Genomic DNA, 20,546 nt, shown 5'->3' on the forward strand with positions numbered 1-20,546 from the left:
TGAAAATTTAGCCAAGGGGTTTATTCGCCCATCTAGTTCTCCAACTGCGGCACCAGTATTCTTTGTAGCCAAAAAGACTGGGGAACTTAGGCTGGTCTGTGACTATCGGATCCTAAACAAATACACCATTCGGGATAGGTACCCGCTCCCTTTAATCTCGGAACTGTTATCAAGGGTGCAAGGGGCTAAGGTCTTTACCAAGCTTGACCTGCGGGGGGCCTATAACTTAATCCGTATACGGGAAGGGGATGAATGGAAGACGGCATTTAACACGTGTTTCGGATGCCACGAGTTCCGAGTCATGCCTTTTGGGCTTTGTAATGCTCCTGCGGTATTCCAGAGGTTCATGAACGATGTGTTCAGGGACCTAATTGATCAATTTTTAGTGATTTATTTGGATGATATCTTGATTTTTTCTAAGGACGAGAAAGAACATCGTCAACATGTCAAGCAGGTTCTGCACCGACTGCGGGCTAATGGGCTTTTCGCCAAGGCTTCCAAGTGCGTCTTTCATGTGCCTGAAGTGGAGTTCCTAGGTCATGTAGTGTCAGGTAGGGAACTTAAAATGGACCCACATAAGGTTGACGCCGTCAACTCATGGCAGGAGCTGAAGACTAAGAAGGATGTACAAAGGTTCTTGGGTTTCGCTAATTACTACCGGGAGTTTATTCCGAATTTTGCAAAGCTCACGGTACCTTTGACGCAGCTTCTGCGCAAGAAACAGCCATTTGTGTGGGGGCGGGAAGCTCACGAGGCGTTTCTACAACTAAAGTCTAGTTTTCAATCGGACAACATACTAACCCATCCTGATGTTGACAGACCGTTCGTGGTAGAAGCGGACGCTTCTAGCTACGCGTTGGGGGCTGTATTGTCTCAGAAGGATTCCTCAGGGACCTTGCGTCCCTGTGGATTTTACTCGCGGCAACTAACACCCTTCGAGCAGAACTATACCATATGGGAGAAGGAGTTGTTGGCGATTAAGGTGGCGTTTGAGGTGTGGCGGCACTGGCTTGAAGGGGCACGGCACCAGATCGTGGTCAGATCTGATCACAAGAACTTAGAGCACTTGCAAACAGCAAAGAAGTTAAACCAGCGTCAGATCCGCTGGGCTTTGTTTTTCTCCAGGTTTAACTTCAAGGTGCAGTTCGTGGAGGGGAAGGCAAACTTGCGGGCCGATGCTTTATCCCGCAAGCCGGAATTTAAGACCAATGAGCAGGTAGTATGTCAGACCATCTTGCCTACTGCCTCTCTGTGTGTTGTAGATAATGAGCTTGGGTTACATGACCAGATCCTTGAGGCTCAGAAGGATGATGTGTGGACTCAGGAGCAACTGATGCTGCTCTCTGCAGGTAACCGTACCATACTGCCGCATCTCCAGGATCAAGACGGGGTATTGGTGCGTAGGGGGCAGGTTTACGTACCAGTAGGGACCCTCAGGTTGGAGGTGATTAGAGCCCACCATGACGAACCCATGGCTGGGCACTTTGGCAGGTTCAAGACCGTACAGCTTATCACCAGGAGCTACTGGTGGCCAAAGATGCGGCAAGACATTCTGCGCTTTTGTGACAGCTGCGCCGTTTGTCAGCAGAGTAAGACGCCTGTTGGGCGCCCTAGAGGGTTGTTATCGTCTTTACCTGTTCCGGAGAGGCCATGGCAAATCATTTCCATGGATTTTATTTCAGATTTGCCTAAGTCTGGGGGTTATACTTGTATTTGGGTGGTGGTGGATTTATTTAGTAAACTGGCTCATTTTATTCCTTGTTCAACCATTCCGGCGGCCCCTACGTTGGCCTTACTATTTACAAAGCACATCTATCGTTTGCACGGAGCACCCGAGGTGATTATTTCAGATAGGGCTCCGCAATTTGTGTCACGCTTTTGGAAACATTTCCATGAGTGTTTGGGGACTAAGTTAAACGTGTCTTCAGCTTTCCATCCGCAAACGGATGGACAGTCGGAACGGGTTAATGGGCTCTTAGAGCAGTATCTGCGTTGTTTTTGTTTAGATCAACCCACGGCTTGGGTAAAGTGGTTACCGGTGGCGGAATTTGCTTACAACAATGCGGTGCACACGTCTAGTCAGCATACGCCATTTGAGCTAACTTATGGTTTTCACCCACGGGGAGGTGTGGCGCCGTCGACCAATGTGGTCTCTTCGGACCCTGTGTACCGCTCTTCGGAAATGGCTGCATTGCATGATGTTGCCCGTCGCTTACTGTTGGAAGCTAAGGCAACGCAGAAGACTCAGGCTGACCGCCACAGGCAGGCAGGGGAGGAGTTGGAAGAAGGGGATTTGGTGTGGTTATCTTCCAAACATATTAAACAGGCTGGGGGAAAGTTTGCGCCTCGGTATTTGGGTCCCTTTCCTATCGTTAAAAAGATTTCTTCTGTTGCGTTTCGTTTGCGTTTACCGTCTAGTTTAAAGGTCCATCCAGTCTTTCATCGTTCGCTGTTGAAACTTGATACCTCTAGTCGTCGTGGTGCTATAGCGGAGGGTATCACTGCCACTTCTCCGCCATCGGGGGAGGAGGCCTTTGTGAGAGGGGATAGTGTTATGATTGAGCCTCATGGCTCTGTTACTGACAGACGTGGGCGTAAGACTCCTCGAGAGTCAGATACTCTCGAGGAGCGAGAGAGAAAAAGACTGCGAGACATATTTGCAGCACCATCTGACGAGGAGTCTTTCGAAGGGTTTACGGAGAGAATGGAGGAGGGGCTGGTTAGCTCAGAGGAGGATGAGATGGATTGGACTCGGGTAAGGGAGGAAGTGGGTGCCACTGGCCATGATGGGACAGAAGATGAATGGGGACCTTCAGGATTAGACCCATGGTTTAGCTGGAGGGATGGGACGGGATCCACAGCTGGAGATGCTGTTGGGCGTAGTCAGAGGTGTTCCAGCTCTGACGAGGAAAGTGATGAGGAAACGCCCGGGTTAAGGAGGACAGCTGACAGTGATGAAGATTTGTAACTGGCATAAAATGGGGCTTGAGAGCAATTGCAAATTGCGTTGGGCAAGGTAATCTGGGCAAACGCTTGGGATCCGTGTGTGTGTGGGACGCTTCCCTGAAGACTTGTGTGCTTTCCTGTGCTGTGACGTAAGTTGATTGGAATCCAGGGTCAGACGGCGGGAGGGATTGTGTGGGCATTTGTTTGTGCAAACCTGTGCTTACTCTTATTAGCTTGACCTTCCGTCGTCTTCTTGACGGACGCCATCTCCTGCTTTGAGAACTCGGACTGAACTGACCACGGCTTGTCTTCCCCCCTTCTTGGACTTGGAAAAACTACAAACGTCTGCTTCTGGCTTTGATCTACGGAACGGAACTGGTCTACTCAACTGCTACAATCCTTGGCTGATTTACTCGTGTTGGAGATCCTGTCTGCTGTGTGTGTGTGGGGGAGCGACGCAAGTTACTCTAAGCACAGTGTTGGCAGCAGAGAGGAATCTGCTGCCAATTAGTTGCATTCTTTGTATCTTTTGTTCCTTGGCTTTCGTTTCGTTTATACCCAGGCTGAAGTAAGCAGTTTGTTTTTACCCGGATTAAACTCCGGTTTAATCCGGTTTATCTTTTGAACATTTACTTTTGCCCCTTTTTGCTCCTAAAGGCAAAAACTGCCTGGCCCTTGTGTTTTACGGGCATTTTTGAGTTCTGTAATCTAATAAACTCTGTTACTTTGAATCTTGTGGCGTTCTGTCCTTGACATATACATCTTAGACACATAGCCTGAAGGTACTTTATGTGCAATATTTTAAATGATTTGGTACATTAAATGAATTTTATGTGTGCAGAAGTATCATAAAGCAAATCTCAAACACCCAAATGGACAATTTTGGATTCTGGAGTATTCTGGATTTCAGAAACCATATATAGAATAGTCAACGTAGAGTTGTTTTTGGATACTTGACTAGCTCTCTAATTAAAAAGAAAAAAGTAAAATTGATTGATTTTTTAATCACATTTGTATACTGCTCCATAGCACACTAAAAAAAGCTCAGTGTAAATCAACCATATTCATTCGTCTCCCACAGACAGAATGCAAAGACCAATATTACCAGGAATTTTTCAAGAACAAAAATGGCCTCACTGCAGTGTTTGCAAAAGCAAGTAAATGTGTTTACTTACCTTGCAGTAAAGATGTCCCTATAGGAATGGATTCTAAAATATTTTCCCGACTATAAATGGATTGCTGAAATTCTGGAAAGCAGTCATTTTCATCTGTGATATGAACAATAACCTGCATAAGAAAGGAAAGGGAAATTATTTTACTGATACATAAAACAGAAAACATTCATTTTATATAGTAGAATATCTAATAGCTCACCCTTTTGATTCAGAAGAGAACGTCAATGAAAATTATAAAGTTCATTTAATTTCAGATTTAAACATGAGTAAACATAAACTGCAATAAATCAACAAGAAACAGTAATGGGAGGTACTTTGCTGTGTTTATTGGATCTTTTTTTGTGGCACACAGAAGCAGAGCTGGCATTCTGGGGCATCTGAAGTGATGTCATGTTACTTCTGCTCACCACTTTCAGCCCCAAAAGGAATACCGGGGTGTTCTGGGCATGGTTTTAGATCAGAAAACATACTAAAAATCACACAAAGTTTTGAAAAAATGAAGAGAGAGGTTTCGGGTTTCTTTGGGAAACTGCCAGGTACCTCTGATTTTGCAAAAGTGGGGTCCTTACCCCTGCAGTACCCCAGTTGCCCTTCCCTCTTTTCACTAAAATAAGGAAAACTTTTAACAAAACCCCTCTGGGTGGAGGGCAGGGAGACAAATTTAATCACAAAGATAATGGAAAATCTAAGCTCCTGATTAAATGGCAGGGCTTATATAGGTTTGGCCCCTATATGATGACTTCAGAATTTCCAAAAAGAAAGTAAAGTCCAGCTACATGCTATAGGTTTAACACGATGGGCCAATGGCTTGTTAGTGACATATGCAGCTAAACGTTGCAATACTGTATGTGTGCAAGTTTTTGTTCATTTGTTTTGTTTTTTGTATGGACAATAAACAACAGCCATATTGAGAAGGCAGAAGGAGAATTCCACATATAGTACCACTGTGAATATTACTGTTGATTGACATTTGGAAAGCAGTGTGCAAAAGTGCATCAAGCCACAAATTGACAGCCTTTAAATGCACATTTCTTGTGGCTATCCAATATAGTAAGTTCAAAATGGAAACAGAATGTAACTCGATTGTTAGTTATTTACACTACATGGCACTGATGTAGTTTTCAGACAGTGTGTGGTTTAATCCTAAGGAGAATACCAAAAGGAACAGAACTTTGGGGTGCCATAAAGTGAAAGTTTTCTTCTTTTATTTCTTAATGTATGGCTGATCATCCATCAAAACCCACCCTGCTATTAAGGGCAGCTTCATGCAACCATCTTAACATGCATACTGCCATATTGCCATGAACAGATAACCAGGGTTTGATTTCCTGCTCAGTTATGGAAACCCACTGGATGACCTTCGGTAAGTCACACATTCTCAGCCCCAGAATACCCCATGATAGGTTCAACTTTGGATCACTTTAAGTCATCAACAAATTGAAGACATACAAAAACAACAAAAGTGTTAAAAACAAACTATACCTCAGTTACACTGCTGAGCAAACTTTCTCTTTCCATAGCCTTCACTAAGAAATGGTAGAGATGATGTTCACTCTCATAATCCACTGCATGAGTCAAGCTGAGCTCACCGGTTTCTTGGTCCAGGATGAACAGGCCACTGGGATTCATCAGCAGCGTGTAACAGATAGGCTGGCTCTGGAAAGAAACTGCTTCAACGTCCGCCACTCTGAGAAGGAGAAAAAAACCCCCACAAACCTACTTGTTATGTTGGGACATGAATAAGAGTTAGAAGATGCAAAGTAGGTTTCTCTCCTAAGGAACTAGCCATGTTGCAACTTCCAAATCTTGGAAAACTTACATATTGCAATACTACTCCCAGAATCCATCAATTAGAAGCTATTGTAGGCTAAGAAGTCCAAGTTTTACAGAAGTTATTTTTAAAAAAACAGATTCTTCATTTTTGCTCATCATTTTCATACCTCCCATTTCTAGATTTAATGGAATATGTAAATAATGCAAATTTCATATTTCTGCAGCGGCTGATTGTGCCTGAAAGGGAGAGGAAACCAATGCAACCACTGAATACATGAGGCCGCTGGTGGCTCCCATACCAGAGGAGAGATGAATCCATTCCAGGTTTTAATTGGAACTCTGAAAGAGATAGCCATATCTGGACCAACATGTGGAATACATTCATTAACACAGAAGCCACCAGCCATTACTGTTGTAAGGTAAACGTTTCCCCATGACATTAAGTCTAGTCGAGTCTGACTCTGGGGAGTGGTGCTCATCTCAATTTCTAAACTGAAGAGCCGGCGTTGTCCGTAGACACCTCCAAGGTCATGTGGCTGGCATGACTGCATGGAGCGCTGTTACCTTCCCGCCGGAGCGGTACCTATTGATCTACTCACATTGGCATGTTTTCAAACTGCTAGGTTGGCAAAAGCTGGAGCTAACAGCGGGCGCTCACTCCACTCTCGGGATTTGAGCCTGCGACCTTTCGGTCTGCAAATTCAGCAGCTCAGTGCTTTAACACACTTTGCCACTGGGGCTTAACCCCCTGATAAGAAGCAGGAAATTACATTCAAAGTATTAATGCTTAATACTTCAATGTCAATGTGCAAGAGAACACAAAAAGAAGGGTGCTGTTGAATGCATATCTTGCAGCTGTTTGGTCATGGTGGGATAAGATCACTAGTCTGGTCCAGCTTAGCTCTTCACATTCAGTCTCATATTAATAGCCTAAATAGCCCAGAAGAAGAATCACATTTAAAATGGAAGACAGCAAGGTAAACCAAATACGTATTCTGCTCCCACAATGCGTACTTCCTGCATTTTAACAATGGACTTAAATGAGTAATCCTTTTAGAAGTGCTGGACAATGGTTTGCTTGCCCCCTTTTTTTTGTCACCACTCACCTCTCATTTGGAGGAGTATTCTCTGGGATAAACACACTGTAGGACATATTTGTGAATTGTGGAGGCCTGGATCCAGCCAGGATGGAAATGAAGGCATAGGGACTTTTGCTGCCATATTCATCAATGGCCAACACGGTGACCACATACTCCTGATTCAAAGTTAAAGGCAAGCCAGTGGTCAATAGGGCACCTGTATCCGTATCTATATCAAAGCGTTCTTCACCACCTGTTGAGTGAAAAGTTAACAAAAGAGAAGTCACAAATTATGGGAAAGTGTTTGTCATCACCTTTTATAATTTTTAGAATATCCCACCTTTCCTCTGCTTGATTTGTTTCCTCATTCTGTTGCTCTTATCACATACATCTCACCATCGAGTGCAAAGATGGGAAATGTGTGCCAACCAAGATATTGGTAGACTATAGTTCCCATTAATCCCTCCCAATTGGCGATGCTATCAGAGTTCATGGGAATTGTTGTCCAATAGCATCTGGAGACCATACTCCAGGAATAGTGAATTTTCTAGGTAATGATTAGACTTTTTAAAAGAAAGATCTTAATTTTTCCTACAACAGGTTGAGCATTCCTTATCCAGAATCCTATTATCTGAAATATTTCCAAATCCGAAACTGTCCAATGGGTGACTGAGATAGTAACAGCCTTGCATTCTAATGATTCAGTGAACACAAACTTTGTTTCAAATTATTACATTTTTAACGTTTAAAAAAAATAAACACCCAAAAATACTTCTGAAAGTAAAAAAGTACAGTATCATTTAGGCAGGACAGAGTGTTTGCTTACCTGCAATCAGGGCATATGATATCCCAGTACTGGAATTTTCATTGTTACTGTAATGCGCAGCAAGTTGATAGACCAAAGTGCCTGCTCGAGCTTCAGGATCAATGCGTGCCAGATAGGGGTATGGAAACATTCCCCAAGAGATGGGCTCCTCTTCAACTGCAATGACCACCACCCGACATATGTACCAGTCACTCTCTATAAAATGTACAAAAAATGTTTAAAATAAATAGATGTTAGACTGAAGACTTCTGAAAAACCAAGAACTTGAGATTCTTGAATAAGATTTTAACATTCTAGGAAAGAAGACTTTGAAAAAGTTACTTTTTTTGATTGTAACTCCCTGAATCCCCTAGCTATGCTGGCAACTATGTTCTATGTTGGAAGAATGATAGAATATAAATAAAATGAAATCTTAAATTAAATTAAAATTCTGAGAACTATAGCCAAACCAAGCAACTTGATCAAGCTCTGCTAATACCATATTAAGCTGAATCAGCACTAATGCAGGCCATTCCGGTAGGCTATATGCCCATTTCCCGAGGCTTTGGAGACCAGAGTTGAATTCCCCACTTGCCCACAGAACCCCCACTTTGTAACTCTGGGCATGTCACACATTCTCAGCCCCAGAAAATCCCATGATAGGATTGCCATACGGTTGCCACAAGTCAGAAACAACCTGAAGACATACAGCAACAAATCAGTGCCCAGGGATTCTGAGAGCCAAAGCATTTTGGCCCAAATTATAATTCCTTGGCCATGAAGGGGTGAAATAGTGAGGCCAAACTGCAAATCATATAACATGCTTGAGAAAATGTGTGGAAATTTATATCTCTGCATCTATGTACCACTTAAGAGAGCCAGCATATATGGCAGTTTGAGTACTGGGCTGTGACTCTGGAAAAAAGGTAAAGGTAAAGGTTTTCCCCTGACGTTAAGTCCAGTCATGTCTGACTCTGGGGGTTGGTGTTCATCTCCATTTCTAAGCCGAAGAGCCGGCATTGTCCGTAGACACCTCCAAGGTCATGTGGCCGGCATGACTGCATGGAGCGCCGTTACCTTCCCGCTGGAGCGGTACCTATTGATCTACTCACTTTGGAGCTAACAGCGGCTGCTCACACCACTCCCGGGGTTTGAACCTGGGACCTTTCGGTTTCCAGCTCAGTGCTTTAACACACTGGAGTGACCTTTGTCCAGTCACACTCCCTCAGCCTGAGATGAAGGCAAGAACAAACACTCTCCAAACAAATTTTGCCCCAAAACACACCCTGAATGGGTTATATGAGTACTGGTTTAAGAAAGCTTACCAATTGTACTACCGGTAAGTTTGAAAGGATGTAATACTTCAGAATATTGGTAACAGATCTGATCTCTGAGTTTTGGTCAACTTTGTGTTTTCATCACCATTTTGCCTTTCTGCATATACTGCTAGTCTGCCATCTGCATATTTACTCATCTTGCTTAGGCAGATGGCAGACTACATTAATACTGAATGTGTCATATCATTGCCATACCTACACATTTTGCATTTCTCTGGCTATTCACACACAGCCTGCTTATAAAGGTCTCATCCTAGGCACTTCAATCCATGCATCTGAGGAAGTAGACTCAGTCCATGAAAGCTTATGCTACCAATTTCATTCCCTCAGAGGTGCTATATAAGAACCCTTTCCATACTCTTTTTTCCAGGCTAACAAGGTGACTTGGAATACATACGTGCAAGTAACTAATTAAGCATGACATCTTCAATGTGGGACTGAGTTAAGATTTTCCTGATTCTTCCCCTTGCTCCCTATTTTTTTACTATTAAGAACTCAGAGGCCTGCACGCTTCTGTGGCATTTTGGTTTGTTCCAAAAATACACTCTCGACATTCATTTTCTTGTCGTCCCTCATCCCATTTCTCACAAGACAAATATGGCTACTACCCTTCTATTTATTTGTTTTTATTATTTCAAAATGTCTTCCTATCATGTCACAAAAGGCACTGTGGTCCTCATTGCAGCATGAGACTAAACTCACAGAAACCACTCTTCGAGCTGATTTACTAATTATACACAAGTCACTTCATAGCCAGAGGACAACAGCAATCACGACTGATGCTAGCTGGCATGTGCCTGGGCTTCAGCTTTTATGAAACCCAGTGAGCTCCAAACCCCAGGAACAAAAGGCAACAACAAAAACCACTTTCTGAACCTTGAACAGTTTTATTCTTTTCATAAATGCAGCTCACTTTTAGGTGTGGCATAAAGCCTGACCATTATTTCCTTTCCGCATAACATGAATATGTAGTTACGTTACACAATTTTAGAAATTTGGCGACTATATAACTCACATCATTCAGTAGATATCTTCACATAGCAATGTGCATTGCTTTTGTTAGTTCCAACTAGGGTAGATGTGTTCAATACATTGTTGAATAAGGAGCCAACATATAAATAAATCCCATTGATTCAGTGGGTCTTCTGTAGTCAGTCCTCCATAGTGACTGGTGGCTGGCTACACACACCACAGACAACCTCAGATTACATCTCCCAGCTAAGAGGATCTTCTCATGGTTTGAGCTTCGAGATACAACCAAGGAAGATTTTGAAAATATATTCCCATGTTTTTTGTTTGTTTATAGCACGCAACCCCAAAATGTTGCATATTGTACAATTAATTGAAATCTGGATGCTTAATTCCATAGTTTCAACAGATGGACACTTCTTAAACTTTAGGAGTATGCTGAGAGATTGTAAGTACAGTATGACCCAGGCTGGATCTACACTGCCATATAATCCAAATTATCAAAGCAGATAATATAGATTATCTACTTTGAACTGGATTATATGAGTCCTCACTACAAAATAATACGCAAGTCACTTCTGGTATAAGAGAATTGGCCGTCTGCAAGGATATAGCCCAGGGGATGCCGTAATGTTTTGATGTTTTACCATCCTTGCAGGAGGCTCCTCTCATGTCCTCACATGGAGAGCTGGAACTGACAAAAAGAGCTCATCCATGCTCTCCCCAGATTTGAATTGGCAACCTTCAGGTCAGCAACCCAACCTTCAAGTCAGCTGTCCTGTCGGCACAAGGATTAACTTTAACCGGGTTGTATGTTTTCCACTCTGTATGGCCATGTTCCAGAAGTATTTTCTCCTGTTTCGCCCACATCTATGGCAGGCATCCTCAGAGGTTGTGAGGTACATTAACTTTAACCCATTGTGCCACTGGGGCAATGCAGTTTCTCAAGTCACTGACACAAAACAAAAAAGAAAACATATAATCCAGTTCAAGGCAGATAATCTGGATTTTATATGGAAGTGTAGATCCATCCCCACTTATTTCTGGGACTGGTTCCTGCTGTATCATTTATCATGTCTGACAAAATATATCCTCTCTAGGCATTTTCTAGGTCAGTGGTTCTCAACTTGTGGGTCCCAGATATTTTGGCCTTCAACTCCCAGAAGTCCTAACCACTGGTAAACTGGCTGGGATTTCTGATAGTTGTAGGCCAAAAGACCTGGGGACTCACAGGCTGAGAACCATTGTTCTAAGTTCTCCAGTGCAACCCCATGGTATGTTTCAGAAGAAGACACCTGTTCAATAGGATTCACTATGACCCATGATTTCACATACCATATCTATGTGAAATCCTGGAACGTATCCCCCTTGGACATGGGGAGTAGTACTGTTGGGACATTATTAATAAAGTACTGTATAAAGCAGGAATTGGTGAAAAGCGCATTCAATTAACCTTTTGATTAACTCCTGAGCAAATTTAGTTCACAAAGGAATTTGCAGTCAGAAATGTGAATGCTTTCAAGCACCCAAGGATACTGTACAACTACTTGAAAATCTGCTTAAATTTACTTGAAGACACTCACCATTTTGGGAAAATGCTTTGAAATGGGAGAATATGGACATTTCAGATATAAACATGTGTACATCTTCAAAACACATGCTTAGAAAACGTAAGTACAAAGAAAATAAAAGACTGGCAGCTAAAAAATGAAAAACCTTCCATAGATCTGCACATCCTAAGTTAAAACTCGACTAGCAGTTACAGGCTTCCCGCTCTGCCTCCTGCTTCATCAGAAAAGCAAGCCAAACCTCTTCAAAAAGAGAGAGAGAGAGAGAGAGAGAGAGAGAGAGAGAGAGAGAGAACGAACCCAAACCCACAACCAACCAAGCATTGCAAACTGCACAATCAATATTGTCATGTGTTGTTTTCTTCCACTGAAACAAACAGTTTGATGTTGTGGCCAGGCTATTTATCAATATCGCTCAGGCACACATCACATTCCCAAAATGTCAGAGTTGCAAAGTCGGTGTGGTTTTTTGAACTAAATGTTACAGTGGTAGAAACCAGGCTGCCTCCTTACATCACAGAGGATGTGTTCAAGTCTCCTTTTTTAGAAGGGCAAACTTCTAAGTTGTGAAACAGTGTGATTTTCCTAGGCAGTTAATTCAGCTCAAAATAAGAGTGAAATAAGAGAACAAGAGAATGAAATAGAATGCACAGAAACAGCTTTTTCATCTATTTTGTTCACAGCTTTATTGCCACAGACAGAAAAATTGACAGCAACAATAAATGCAGTCAGCCTTCCACATTCACTGGGGTTTGGGGTACAAGACTTCCATAAAAATGAAAAATCAGAGCTCTCAGAGGAATGGCAGTTACCTTGAGGGCTCTACAAAGCCCTGCTGGGAGAGTTTAATATTTCAGTCTTTCACACATTTCAAGTAGGTTTTAAAAGTTAGATTAGGAAGATACATATGGGGTCAGTCTTATGGTGCAGCTGCTACTGAATTTGAATTGGTTTTTTATCCCTACTCCAAGCAAATTCCCCATATTCTCACAGTTTTTTACAACAACAGCCTCCCAATACACAGAGCAACACAATAACCCAAATCGAGGAACATGTTGCTTTGTCTAATGATTTGCAGCTATTAAACAGGCTCATGCTTTGACTATGTAAGCAGCACTTGAGTTCAAGGGCATGCCCCTGACCCTTGGGGATTTTGAACTTAGTTGTTAGTGAGAGACAAAGCAAGAGGGAATAGAAAGTTGTGATCCTTTGATGTAGGGATTCTTCTACAGTAGGTTGTTTCTACTGAAAGAAACATCACTGGTGCACTGCCTACAGTCATAGACTTGGGCCACTACAAACAAATTAAGCAGCAACATTGAACCCACTATTGTCACCTGCAAAACTGACACTGGAAAGAAGCAAAGTGTGCACACACAAGTCCAAAACAGTCTTGAATTTTTGCTCATTTGTAAGGTATAGTGTATTTTTAGCATCTTTGAACTCTTCTGTTCCAACTTGGCTGTTAGGTGGTTAGGCCATTAAACTAAAACCAGTTGCATAGAAGAGCCGGGATCAACTTATATAGGAAATCCTATCATGGAAACTTGAAATGAAGACTTTCAGAGACATGCCAAGCTTGACACTCCTAAAAAAATAAGTCTGCGATGCCTTGGACCACTAAAGGTTTATATATCCTGTCATCCCATTGCTTTCAATCTTAGCTGGTAGAGTTCGTAGTTAACAGTATATGTATGGAGCCAATGACATATGCTGCACCAAAACATTTCAACTGTAATAAATAAATATGTGGTCATTCATAGTCCTGTAATGTATGCATGTGTTTTCTTAATCTCTAATGCATTTTTCTTCATAGTGAAATTCACAAATATGCAGTTATTTTGGAGACAGAGTCCTCCCTAATCATTAACATATCTCTTCATAAAATATTATACCACAACAATGTTATTAAGAGTCCACAACAGATTTTCATATCCTAATTTCTAGAATCCTAAGAGATTCTATGAGCTGTCCACCCTCCCCCAAAAATTGATTTTCCATGCTTTGGCTGGACATCAATCAGACTTTCACAGTGCATTTACAAATAGTTTCTTCCTTAACTTTTCCACTGGGTTTTGTACAGCAGGCTAAGAATTTGACAGCATCATCATTAATTAAGCAATTACAGAAATCAAATTGGTATTTTGAAGCACTCTTTATTTTGTAGGCATTTTCAAACCTCTATTGTTATTTTTTTTAACAGTTGCCCTAGAAGAAGTGCAGCAATGACCTTGTCCTACATGATCACTCGATTTATTTCCACCCGGAGGCTTTTGTCTTGTCAATACATTATTGGGCTCAGGATGAAGCAGCTTGGTTGGGATGAACATGGTGAAGTCATAACAGAATGCTCCTTTTCAGAAAGATATATAATTATATAAAGATATATACCTGCACCACTGGCTTCACAAGCAAAATCAGCATAGTCTTCATAATAATAAAACATCTCAGATGGTCTAACTCGTTCATAGTTCCTGCCTAAAAAAGGGCTTCCTGTGGATTGACTTAAATGTGGGAACCCCTGCTCAGCTTTCCACACTGGGAATACAAGATGGATTATCCAGGATTATGGTATTACTAGTACACAAGAAATTGGTAGCATTAGTTATTTATCAATCTATGGTAAAGTCAGGCAAGAACAGCCATGCCTTGATTGGAGGATGCCACTTGATTGAGGAAGAGGAAGGCCAAGAGGAGAGCACCCATTGCTTTCTAAACTGAAGAATTCAGTGCTGTGGCTCAATGCTATAGAATCATAGAAGTCATTGTTTCTCTGCCAAATAGTGTCTTTACCTTACCAATCTACAACTCCCAGGATTCTATAGCATTAAGCCATGACAATTAAAGTAGTGTCAGACTGCATTCATTCTACAGCAGAGGTATCAAACCTGTTCAGTTTTCCAACTCACAATTTGCCCAATGGCCAGGGATTCTGGGAGCTGAAGTCACAGAATCCCAGATAGCACCTGCAGATTAAGGGGGTAGCAATGGAGGCGCCATACAGTAGTTAAACTCTGAGGAATAAAACACCAGAGATGCTCTCCACTGCTTTACGTACATTTTTTGCAATAATGAAGCCAGCTGGGCTAATTTATCACTGTCTAAATCAGCACAGACAAGGGTGCTCTGCCCAATGGCATGGAAACCTCCAGCCACCAGTGATCCATGGACTATTTTCCAAACATGACCTATATTATTCTGGGTTGCACCAGTCCTTCCAGGGGGGGAAAGAAATGATTGCATATAGTCTTTAAAAGAAGTGGGCTCCACCCCCCTATGAATTTGGAAATACAGTAGAGTCTCACTTATCCAACACTCGCTTATCCAACGTTCTGGTTTATTCATCTCATTTTTGTAGTCAATGTTTTCAATACATCGTGATATTTTGGTGCTAAATTCGTAAATACAGTAATTACTACATAGCATTACTGCGTATTGAACTACTTTTTCTGTCAAATTTGTTGTATAACATGATGGTTTGGTGCTTAATTTGTAAAATCATAACCTAATTTGATGTTTAATAGGCTTTTCCGTATCCCTTCTTATCATCCAACATATTCGCTTATCCAACATTCTGCCAGCCCGTTAAGTTTCTGGTATTGTTGTTATATTCATATCTTGCTTTCCCCCAGAATTGGGACCCAAGGTGGTTTACAATTTAAAAGCACTACAGTAAAATGGGAGTACCACTTTTGACACTACTAAAATGATTTAAATCAGGCATGATCAAACTTTGACCCTTCAGGTGCTTTGGACTTCAACTCCCACAATTCCTAGGCTGTTAGGAATTGTGGGAGTTGAAATCCAAAACACCTGAAGGGCCGAAGTTTGCCGATGCCCGATTTAAAACCACATCTGATACTACAAAATAGGTAAATGGGCAAGATTGCATTATTTCATATAGTCTAGAGAACTGTAGTCACTCCTTTGCTTTAACTAGCCCTAAAGAAATTGTTTTATGTTGATTTTAAACAATAGTTTTATCTGTTCCGTTTATATTTTGTGTTTTACATCATGCTTTCAAATATTGCACATTGTCTGGGGTTATGAGGTGAGAAACAAATGCTTTAAACAAACAAATATTTCAATTACCATCTTCCTCTCAAAATGGAGACACGAAGCAATGAATGAAATTACAGACACCAGTGAAATTATTTCTGTTTTCAAAAAACAAAGCAGTGGAGAGTTTTCAATTAGATTAAAGTTTTGTACAAATAAGCCATCGTTTTCCTCCTATTGTAAACCTGCACACTGTTGACTGACACTAATAGGATCCAGTTCTTGGAGCATTTCCCTCATTTGCTTGTGAATCTTTGCACCGGATGTCAACATTCCCTGTCTTCTTCAACCTCTTGAAACCTTACTCAAGGCAAACTGAAATCTGACAAATGTAAAGACTGGAGAAAATCGCAACCCTTTGTAATCTGGGACCAAAACCTGGAGGATAATTACTATTGGGGGGATTCCCCTTGAGCTATAACTTTTCCAAATTAGTTTTTCCTGGGAGAAATCTGTTCTTAACGATGAGTTGTTTGTAACGCAGGGAATGCCTGTTCTGGACACTTTCCTCTCTGGCCATTTTTCTGCTCAAAGATAGTTCAGTAAAGGTTTGTTTCCTAGTGGGACATATTACTTCCACCAAGCTGCCCCCAGAAGATAGCAACTGGAAAAGAAATGGCCAAAGGAAAAAGGCTTAAACCCATGGTTCCCAACCTTTTCTTGGCCATGCCCCACCTAAGCACCTTTGAAATCTTGATCCCCCCTCCCCCCCCCCACATATATGGTAATTCTTAGCATTTGAATAGTGAACTCTTATTTATTCATGTGGAGGAAACCTAAATGGCATTGATTTGGTTTAAACAAGCTTTCAATTAACATGGAATCAGTGAAAGAGATAAATAAAAGAATGAATTGATTTGTGTAATCTGCATTGAATCCGGGGTAACTTAAGTGTCCAACTTCATTGTGTGCATTTGGTGAGAATGTGCGAGACTATCCTGTCACCTGACATTAATTTTCTAGCGGCTGATAATCTTTTTTAAAAAATATTTTATTCAAAAGCCCCCGATGGCACAGCAGTTTAAACTGCTGAGCTGCTGAACTTGCTGACTAAAAGTGTCAGTTCGAATCCGGGGAGCGGAGTGAGCTCCTGCTGTTAGCCCCACCTTATGCCAATCTAGCAGTTTGAAAACATGCAAATGTGAGTAGATCAATAGGTACCACTCTGGTGGGAAAGTAACGGCGCTCCATGCAGTCATGCTGGCCAAATGACCTTGGAGGTGTCTACGGACAATGCCAGCTCTTTGGCCTAAAAATGGATATGAGCACCAACCCCAAAGCCGGACATGACTAGACTTAATGTCTGGGGAAAACCTTTACCTTTACCTTCATTCAAAAATATTGACTTACCTACATTCATATGCAGAGCGAAAATACATTTTTATATATTTTATATATTTTGTAATGTTAAAAGAGCACTGAGAGGAGTGGGGTGTTTGGAAGGAAAGCTGCCTCTTTTCTCTGTGCTCATGTGCTCTCTCGGTCACTCTATTCTCTCCCCGCTCCTTCCTCTCTATTAGTGGGATTTCCCCTTCTCTGTTGTCACCAGCTCACCACCTTGAACATCCTGATTTTAATTTTTAAAATGTGTATATCACAATATATATTTATATACTGAATATGAGGCCCTTAGAACCACAAGAAAAGCAAACAGCTTGTCCTAATTTTTAGGTGGGCCCTTTTCCCTGCTATATGAATCCAGTGCTCGGTCTCCTAAACTCCATCTCCATCAGAACTTTCCAAACTTTTCATATTGGCGACACACTTTTGAAACATGCATTGTTTCGTAACTCAACAATTGTGTTTTTACTAGAAAACCTGAGGTTAACCCAGGCATGGGCAAGCTTCGGCCCTCTAGGTGTTTTGGACTTCTGATATTTACCCTTGCCTGGGTAAAACCAATCCCCTGACATAGATTGTAATAATGAAATGTATGGACACACAATGTATCAATGATGATTTTAAGATCAACGATGCAAGTCCCCAGATGCGTCTCAAACGCCATCCTGCGTTTAGAAACAGGCCTCGTGAGAGTGGAGGCGAGAGCATGGATAGCCACTCTCAATTACTGGCTGCATCTGTCTCACTCGCCATGTGGCCTTGCCCCGCTAACTCTGAGAGATGAGTTTCAATCCACATGGAACAAGGTAGTAGCAACTAAAATCGCAACTCTAGGCTTCTCTCAAAAACATCTACTAAGCATGGGATGGGACCAAGCTAAGGTCCACATCAGACAACGGATCCTGGATACAGAGCGACAATCTGATTTAGCTTGCTCTCCAGTCTTTAACATTAGTGCAGACAACAGATATACCATCACTCCCATGGCTTATTTAACAAACCTGGAGGTGCCTAATCATCGTAAAGCCTTCACTCTTGCAAGATGTCACGCCCTCCCATCAGCAGTACTGGAGGGGAGGTACCGGAAGACCCCTGCTCTGGAAAGACTATGCCCTTGTGAGTCTGGCCATATCGAAACTATCGAGCACGTGCTCCTCCAGTGTATGTTTTATAGAGATATTAGAATCAATTTCATCACTCCTTGGCTTTTAAAACATCCAGGCCGCACTGAAAGATACTACACCTCTCTGCTGCTCTCAGACTCCTGTTCTGCAATAACCTATAGTGTCGCCAGGTTCTGTGCGGCAGCAATTTCCATCAGACGGACGATGACTGACCCCACAGGGCCTGTAGCCAGAGCAATCTGTTATAACTGAAAGACTGCAAATGCTCCCTCTATCCCCCTCCAGAGGATCGATATTTACTATTAGCTGACCCTGCTAATAGTCTGCTTTTAATTTGTTTTTATTATAGCATGTTTTTAACTTGCTCTTTTATCTGACTTTTATGGGAACTGCGATTCCCCTTTCGGGCATCTGTGCCCATTTCTATATATTCTGGTCATAGACCGTAATAAATTGCTACTACTACTACACAATGTATCAACATTGAAGGCTCTCGAACTCCTTGCCTCAGGAAGCCTGAATGGCCCCCTCCCTGCTGTCCTTCAGACTTCAGGCTAAAACTTTTCTTTTCAGGCAAGACCAAACCAGGAGTGCTGTTTTTTATGTAGTTTAACAGCAGCCTCCCAGTGGCGCAATAGGTTAAACCCTTGTGCCGGCAGGGCTGCTGACCGACAGGTCAGTGGTTCGAATCTGATGAGAGCGGGTGAGCTCCCCTTGTCAGCTCCAGCTGACAAGGAGAGGAGGGTGAAGAAGAAGAAGAGAGGAAGAGAAAAAAGAAGGGGAGAAAGAGGAGGAGGAGGAGAAGAAGAGGAGATGGGGAGATGAGGAAGGAGAAGAAAAAGGAGAAGAAAAGGCGATGGAGGGAGAAGGAGGAAGAGAAGAAAGAAAACGAGGAGAGGGAAAAGAAGAGGAGGAAAGCGACACATAAAAGCCCTCCCGACAGATGACCATCCAGCCTCTCCTAGAGTTGGAGATCCCCAAGGGCCATCAGTCCGACCCGCTTCTGCCACGCAGGGGACCCCGCCAGAGCCCTCCCGACAGATGGCTATCCATCCATCCCGTGCGGACTGACCTTCCCCGTGGGCGCGGTGCACTTTGACGCGCACCTCGGCGCGGCCTCCCCTGTCGAGGGCGCTGCTGAGCGAGAGGCGCCCGGTGCCGGGGTCGAGCTGGAGCGGGAAGGAGGCTCCGGGGCTGGCGGGCGCGTCCATCTCGAACCAGCTGCCCTCCTCCTCGAAGCCGGGCACGGTGAAGATGGGCTCCCCGGGCGGCGCCCCCACGGGCACGCGCACCTTGTAGACGGGCCCGCGGGGCTGGGCCAGGGCGCGCGCCTGCCTCCGACCCGCCTTCCTTCCCTTCCGACGGCTGGGCTTGACGGCCACGTCCCAGCGGCGCAGGCGCACTGGCCTCCCCCGGCCGCGCGCGGAGGCCCAGAGGCTGAGGCGCCGCAAGCCCAGCAAGGAGCCCACGGCCAGCACTTGCCCGCTGCCGGGAACCACGAAGAGGCGCCTCTGCCGGGGCGCCCAGTACGTCAGGCGAGCCGTGGCCCCGGCGCCGGCCTCCCTCGCCCGCAGGCGCGCCACCTCCGAGCCCAGCGGGGCCATCTCGTCCACCTCCAGGGCCCCGCCGGACACCCGCACCTCCAGCACGGCCCTCGGAGCACGCTCAGGCGGGGAGCGCAAGGAGAGGCGGTAGAGCGGACGGTCCAAGCGCTCCGACGTGCACAGCTGCAGGAACGCCGACGGGGCGAAGTGGAGGGAGAAGCTGGAGGAGCCCTCGCCTTCCAGAGACCAGCGGCGGCTCGGAAAGGGCGAGAGGAGCCGCAAAGGGACGCGGAGGCCCTGGACGAGGGTCCCCGGGGGGCTGTTCTCGGGAACCCGCCCCGAGAAGCACAAAGGACGGGGCGGGAGGGGTGAAAGGCTCACTTCGGAGCAAAGGACAAAGAGGAGGAGGAGGAGCAGAGACTGGCTCGAGTCCCTCATCGTCCCCAAAGCGGAGACGCGCGTTCCTGTAGAGAGGCAACGCGACTGAGGAAATCCGACGGCTCGCATTGATTCCACGTGGAGGGCGTGGCCAGAAGTACAATCCACGCCCCCTTTCTGCACAGCGCGCCAATCAGAAGAAGGGGGCGGGGTCAGTGACAAGAATAACATGATCCCCAAATGTATTCCAGGGATCCTGGAAAGTTAATATTATAATAATATTAATTATTAAATAATATAATAATTATAAGGCCCCTGGTGGTGGCGCAGTGTGTTAAAGCGTTGAGCTGCTGAACTTGCAGACCGAACGGTCCCAGGTTCAAACCCCGGGAGCGGCGTGAGCGGCCGCTGTTAGCCCCAGCTTCTGCCAACCTAGCAGTTCGAAAAC

The 20,546-nt window shown here is 43.8% G+C and overlaps 1 protein-coding gene across 1 annotated transcript in view; it reads right to left on the reverse strand.

Annotated features, from left to right (window-relative positions):
* The window catches only part of LOC100561036 (neural-cadherin), a 59,217-nt gene extending 39,017 nt beyond the window's left edge, over positions 1 to 20,200 (reverse strand). The window contains exons 1-5 of the mRNA XM_062979330.1: positions 19,249 to 20,200; positions 7,800 to 7,994; positions 7,001 to 7,226; positions 5,604 to 5,808; positions 4,122 to 4,233 (exon numbers count right to left, since the gene is read on the reverse strand). Of these exons, the coding sequence (XP_062835400.1) occupies positions 4,122 to 4,233; positions 5,604 to 5,808; positions 7,001 to 7,226; positions 7,800 to 7,994; positions 19,249 to 20,158 (1,648 nt within the window). The 5' untranslated portion in view covers positions 20,159 to 20,200. The remainder of the gene's footprint in view (positions 1 to 4,121; positions 4,234 to 5,603; positions 5,809 to 7,000; positions 7,227 to 7,799; positions 7,995 to 19,248) is intronic.
* Between the last annotated feature and the right edge of the window lie 346 nt (positions 20,201 to 20,546).

This window comes from Anolis carolinensis, chromosome 4, assembly GCF_035594765.1.
Source record: "Anolis carolinensis isolate JA03-04 chromosome 4, rAnoCar3.1.pri, whole genome shotgun sequence".
In the NCBI taxonomy this organism is placed as follows: domain Eukaryota; kingdom Metazoa; phylum Chordata; class Lepidosauria; order Squamata; family Dactyloidae; genus Anolis; species Anolis carolinensis.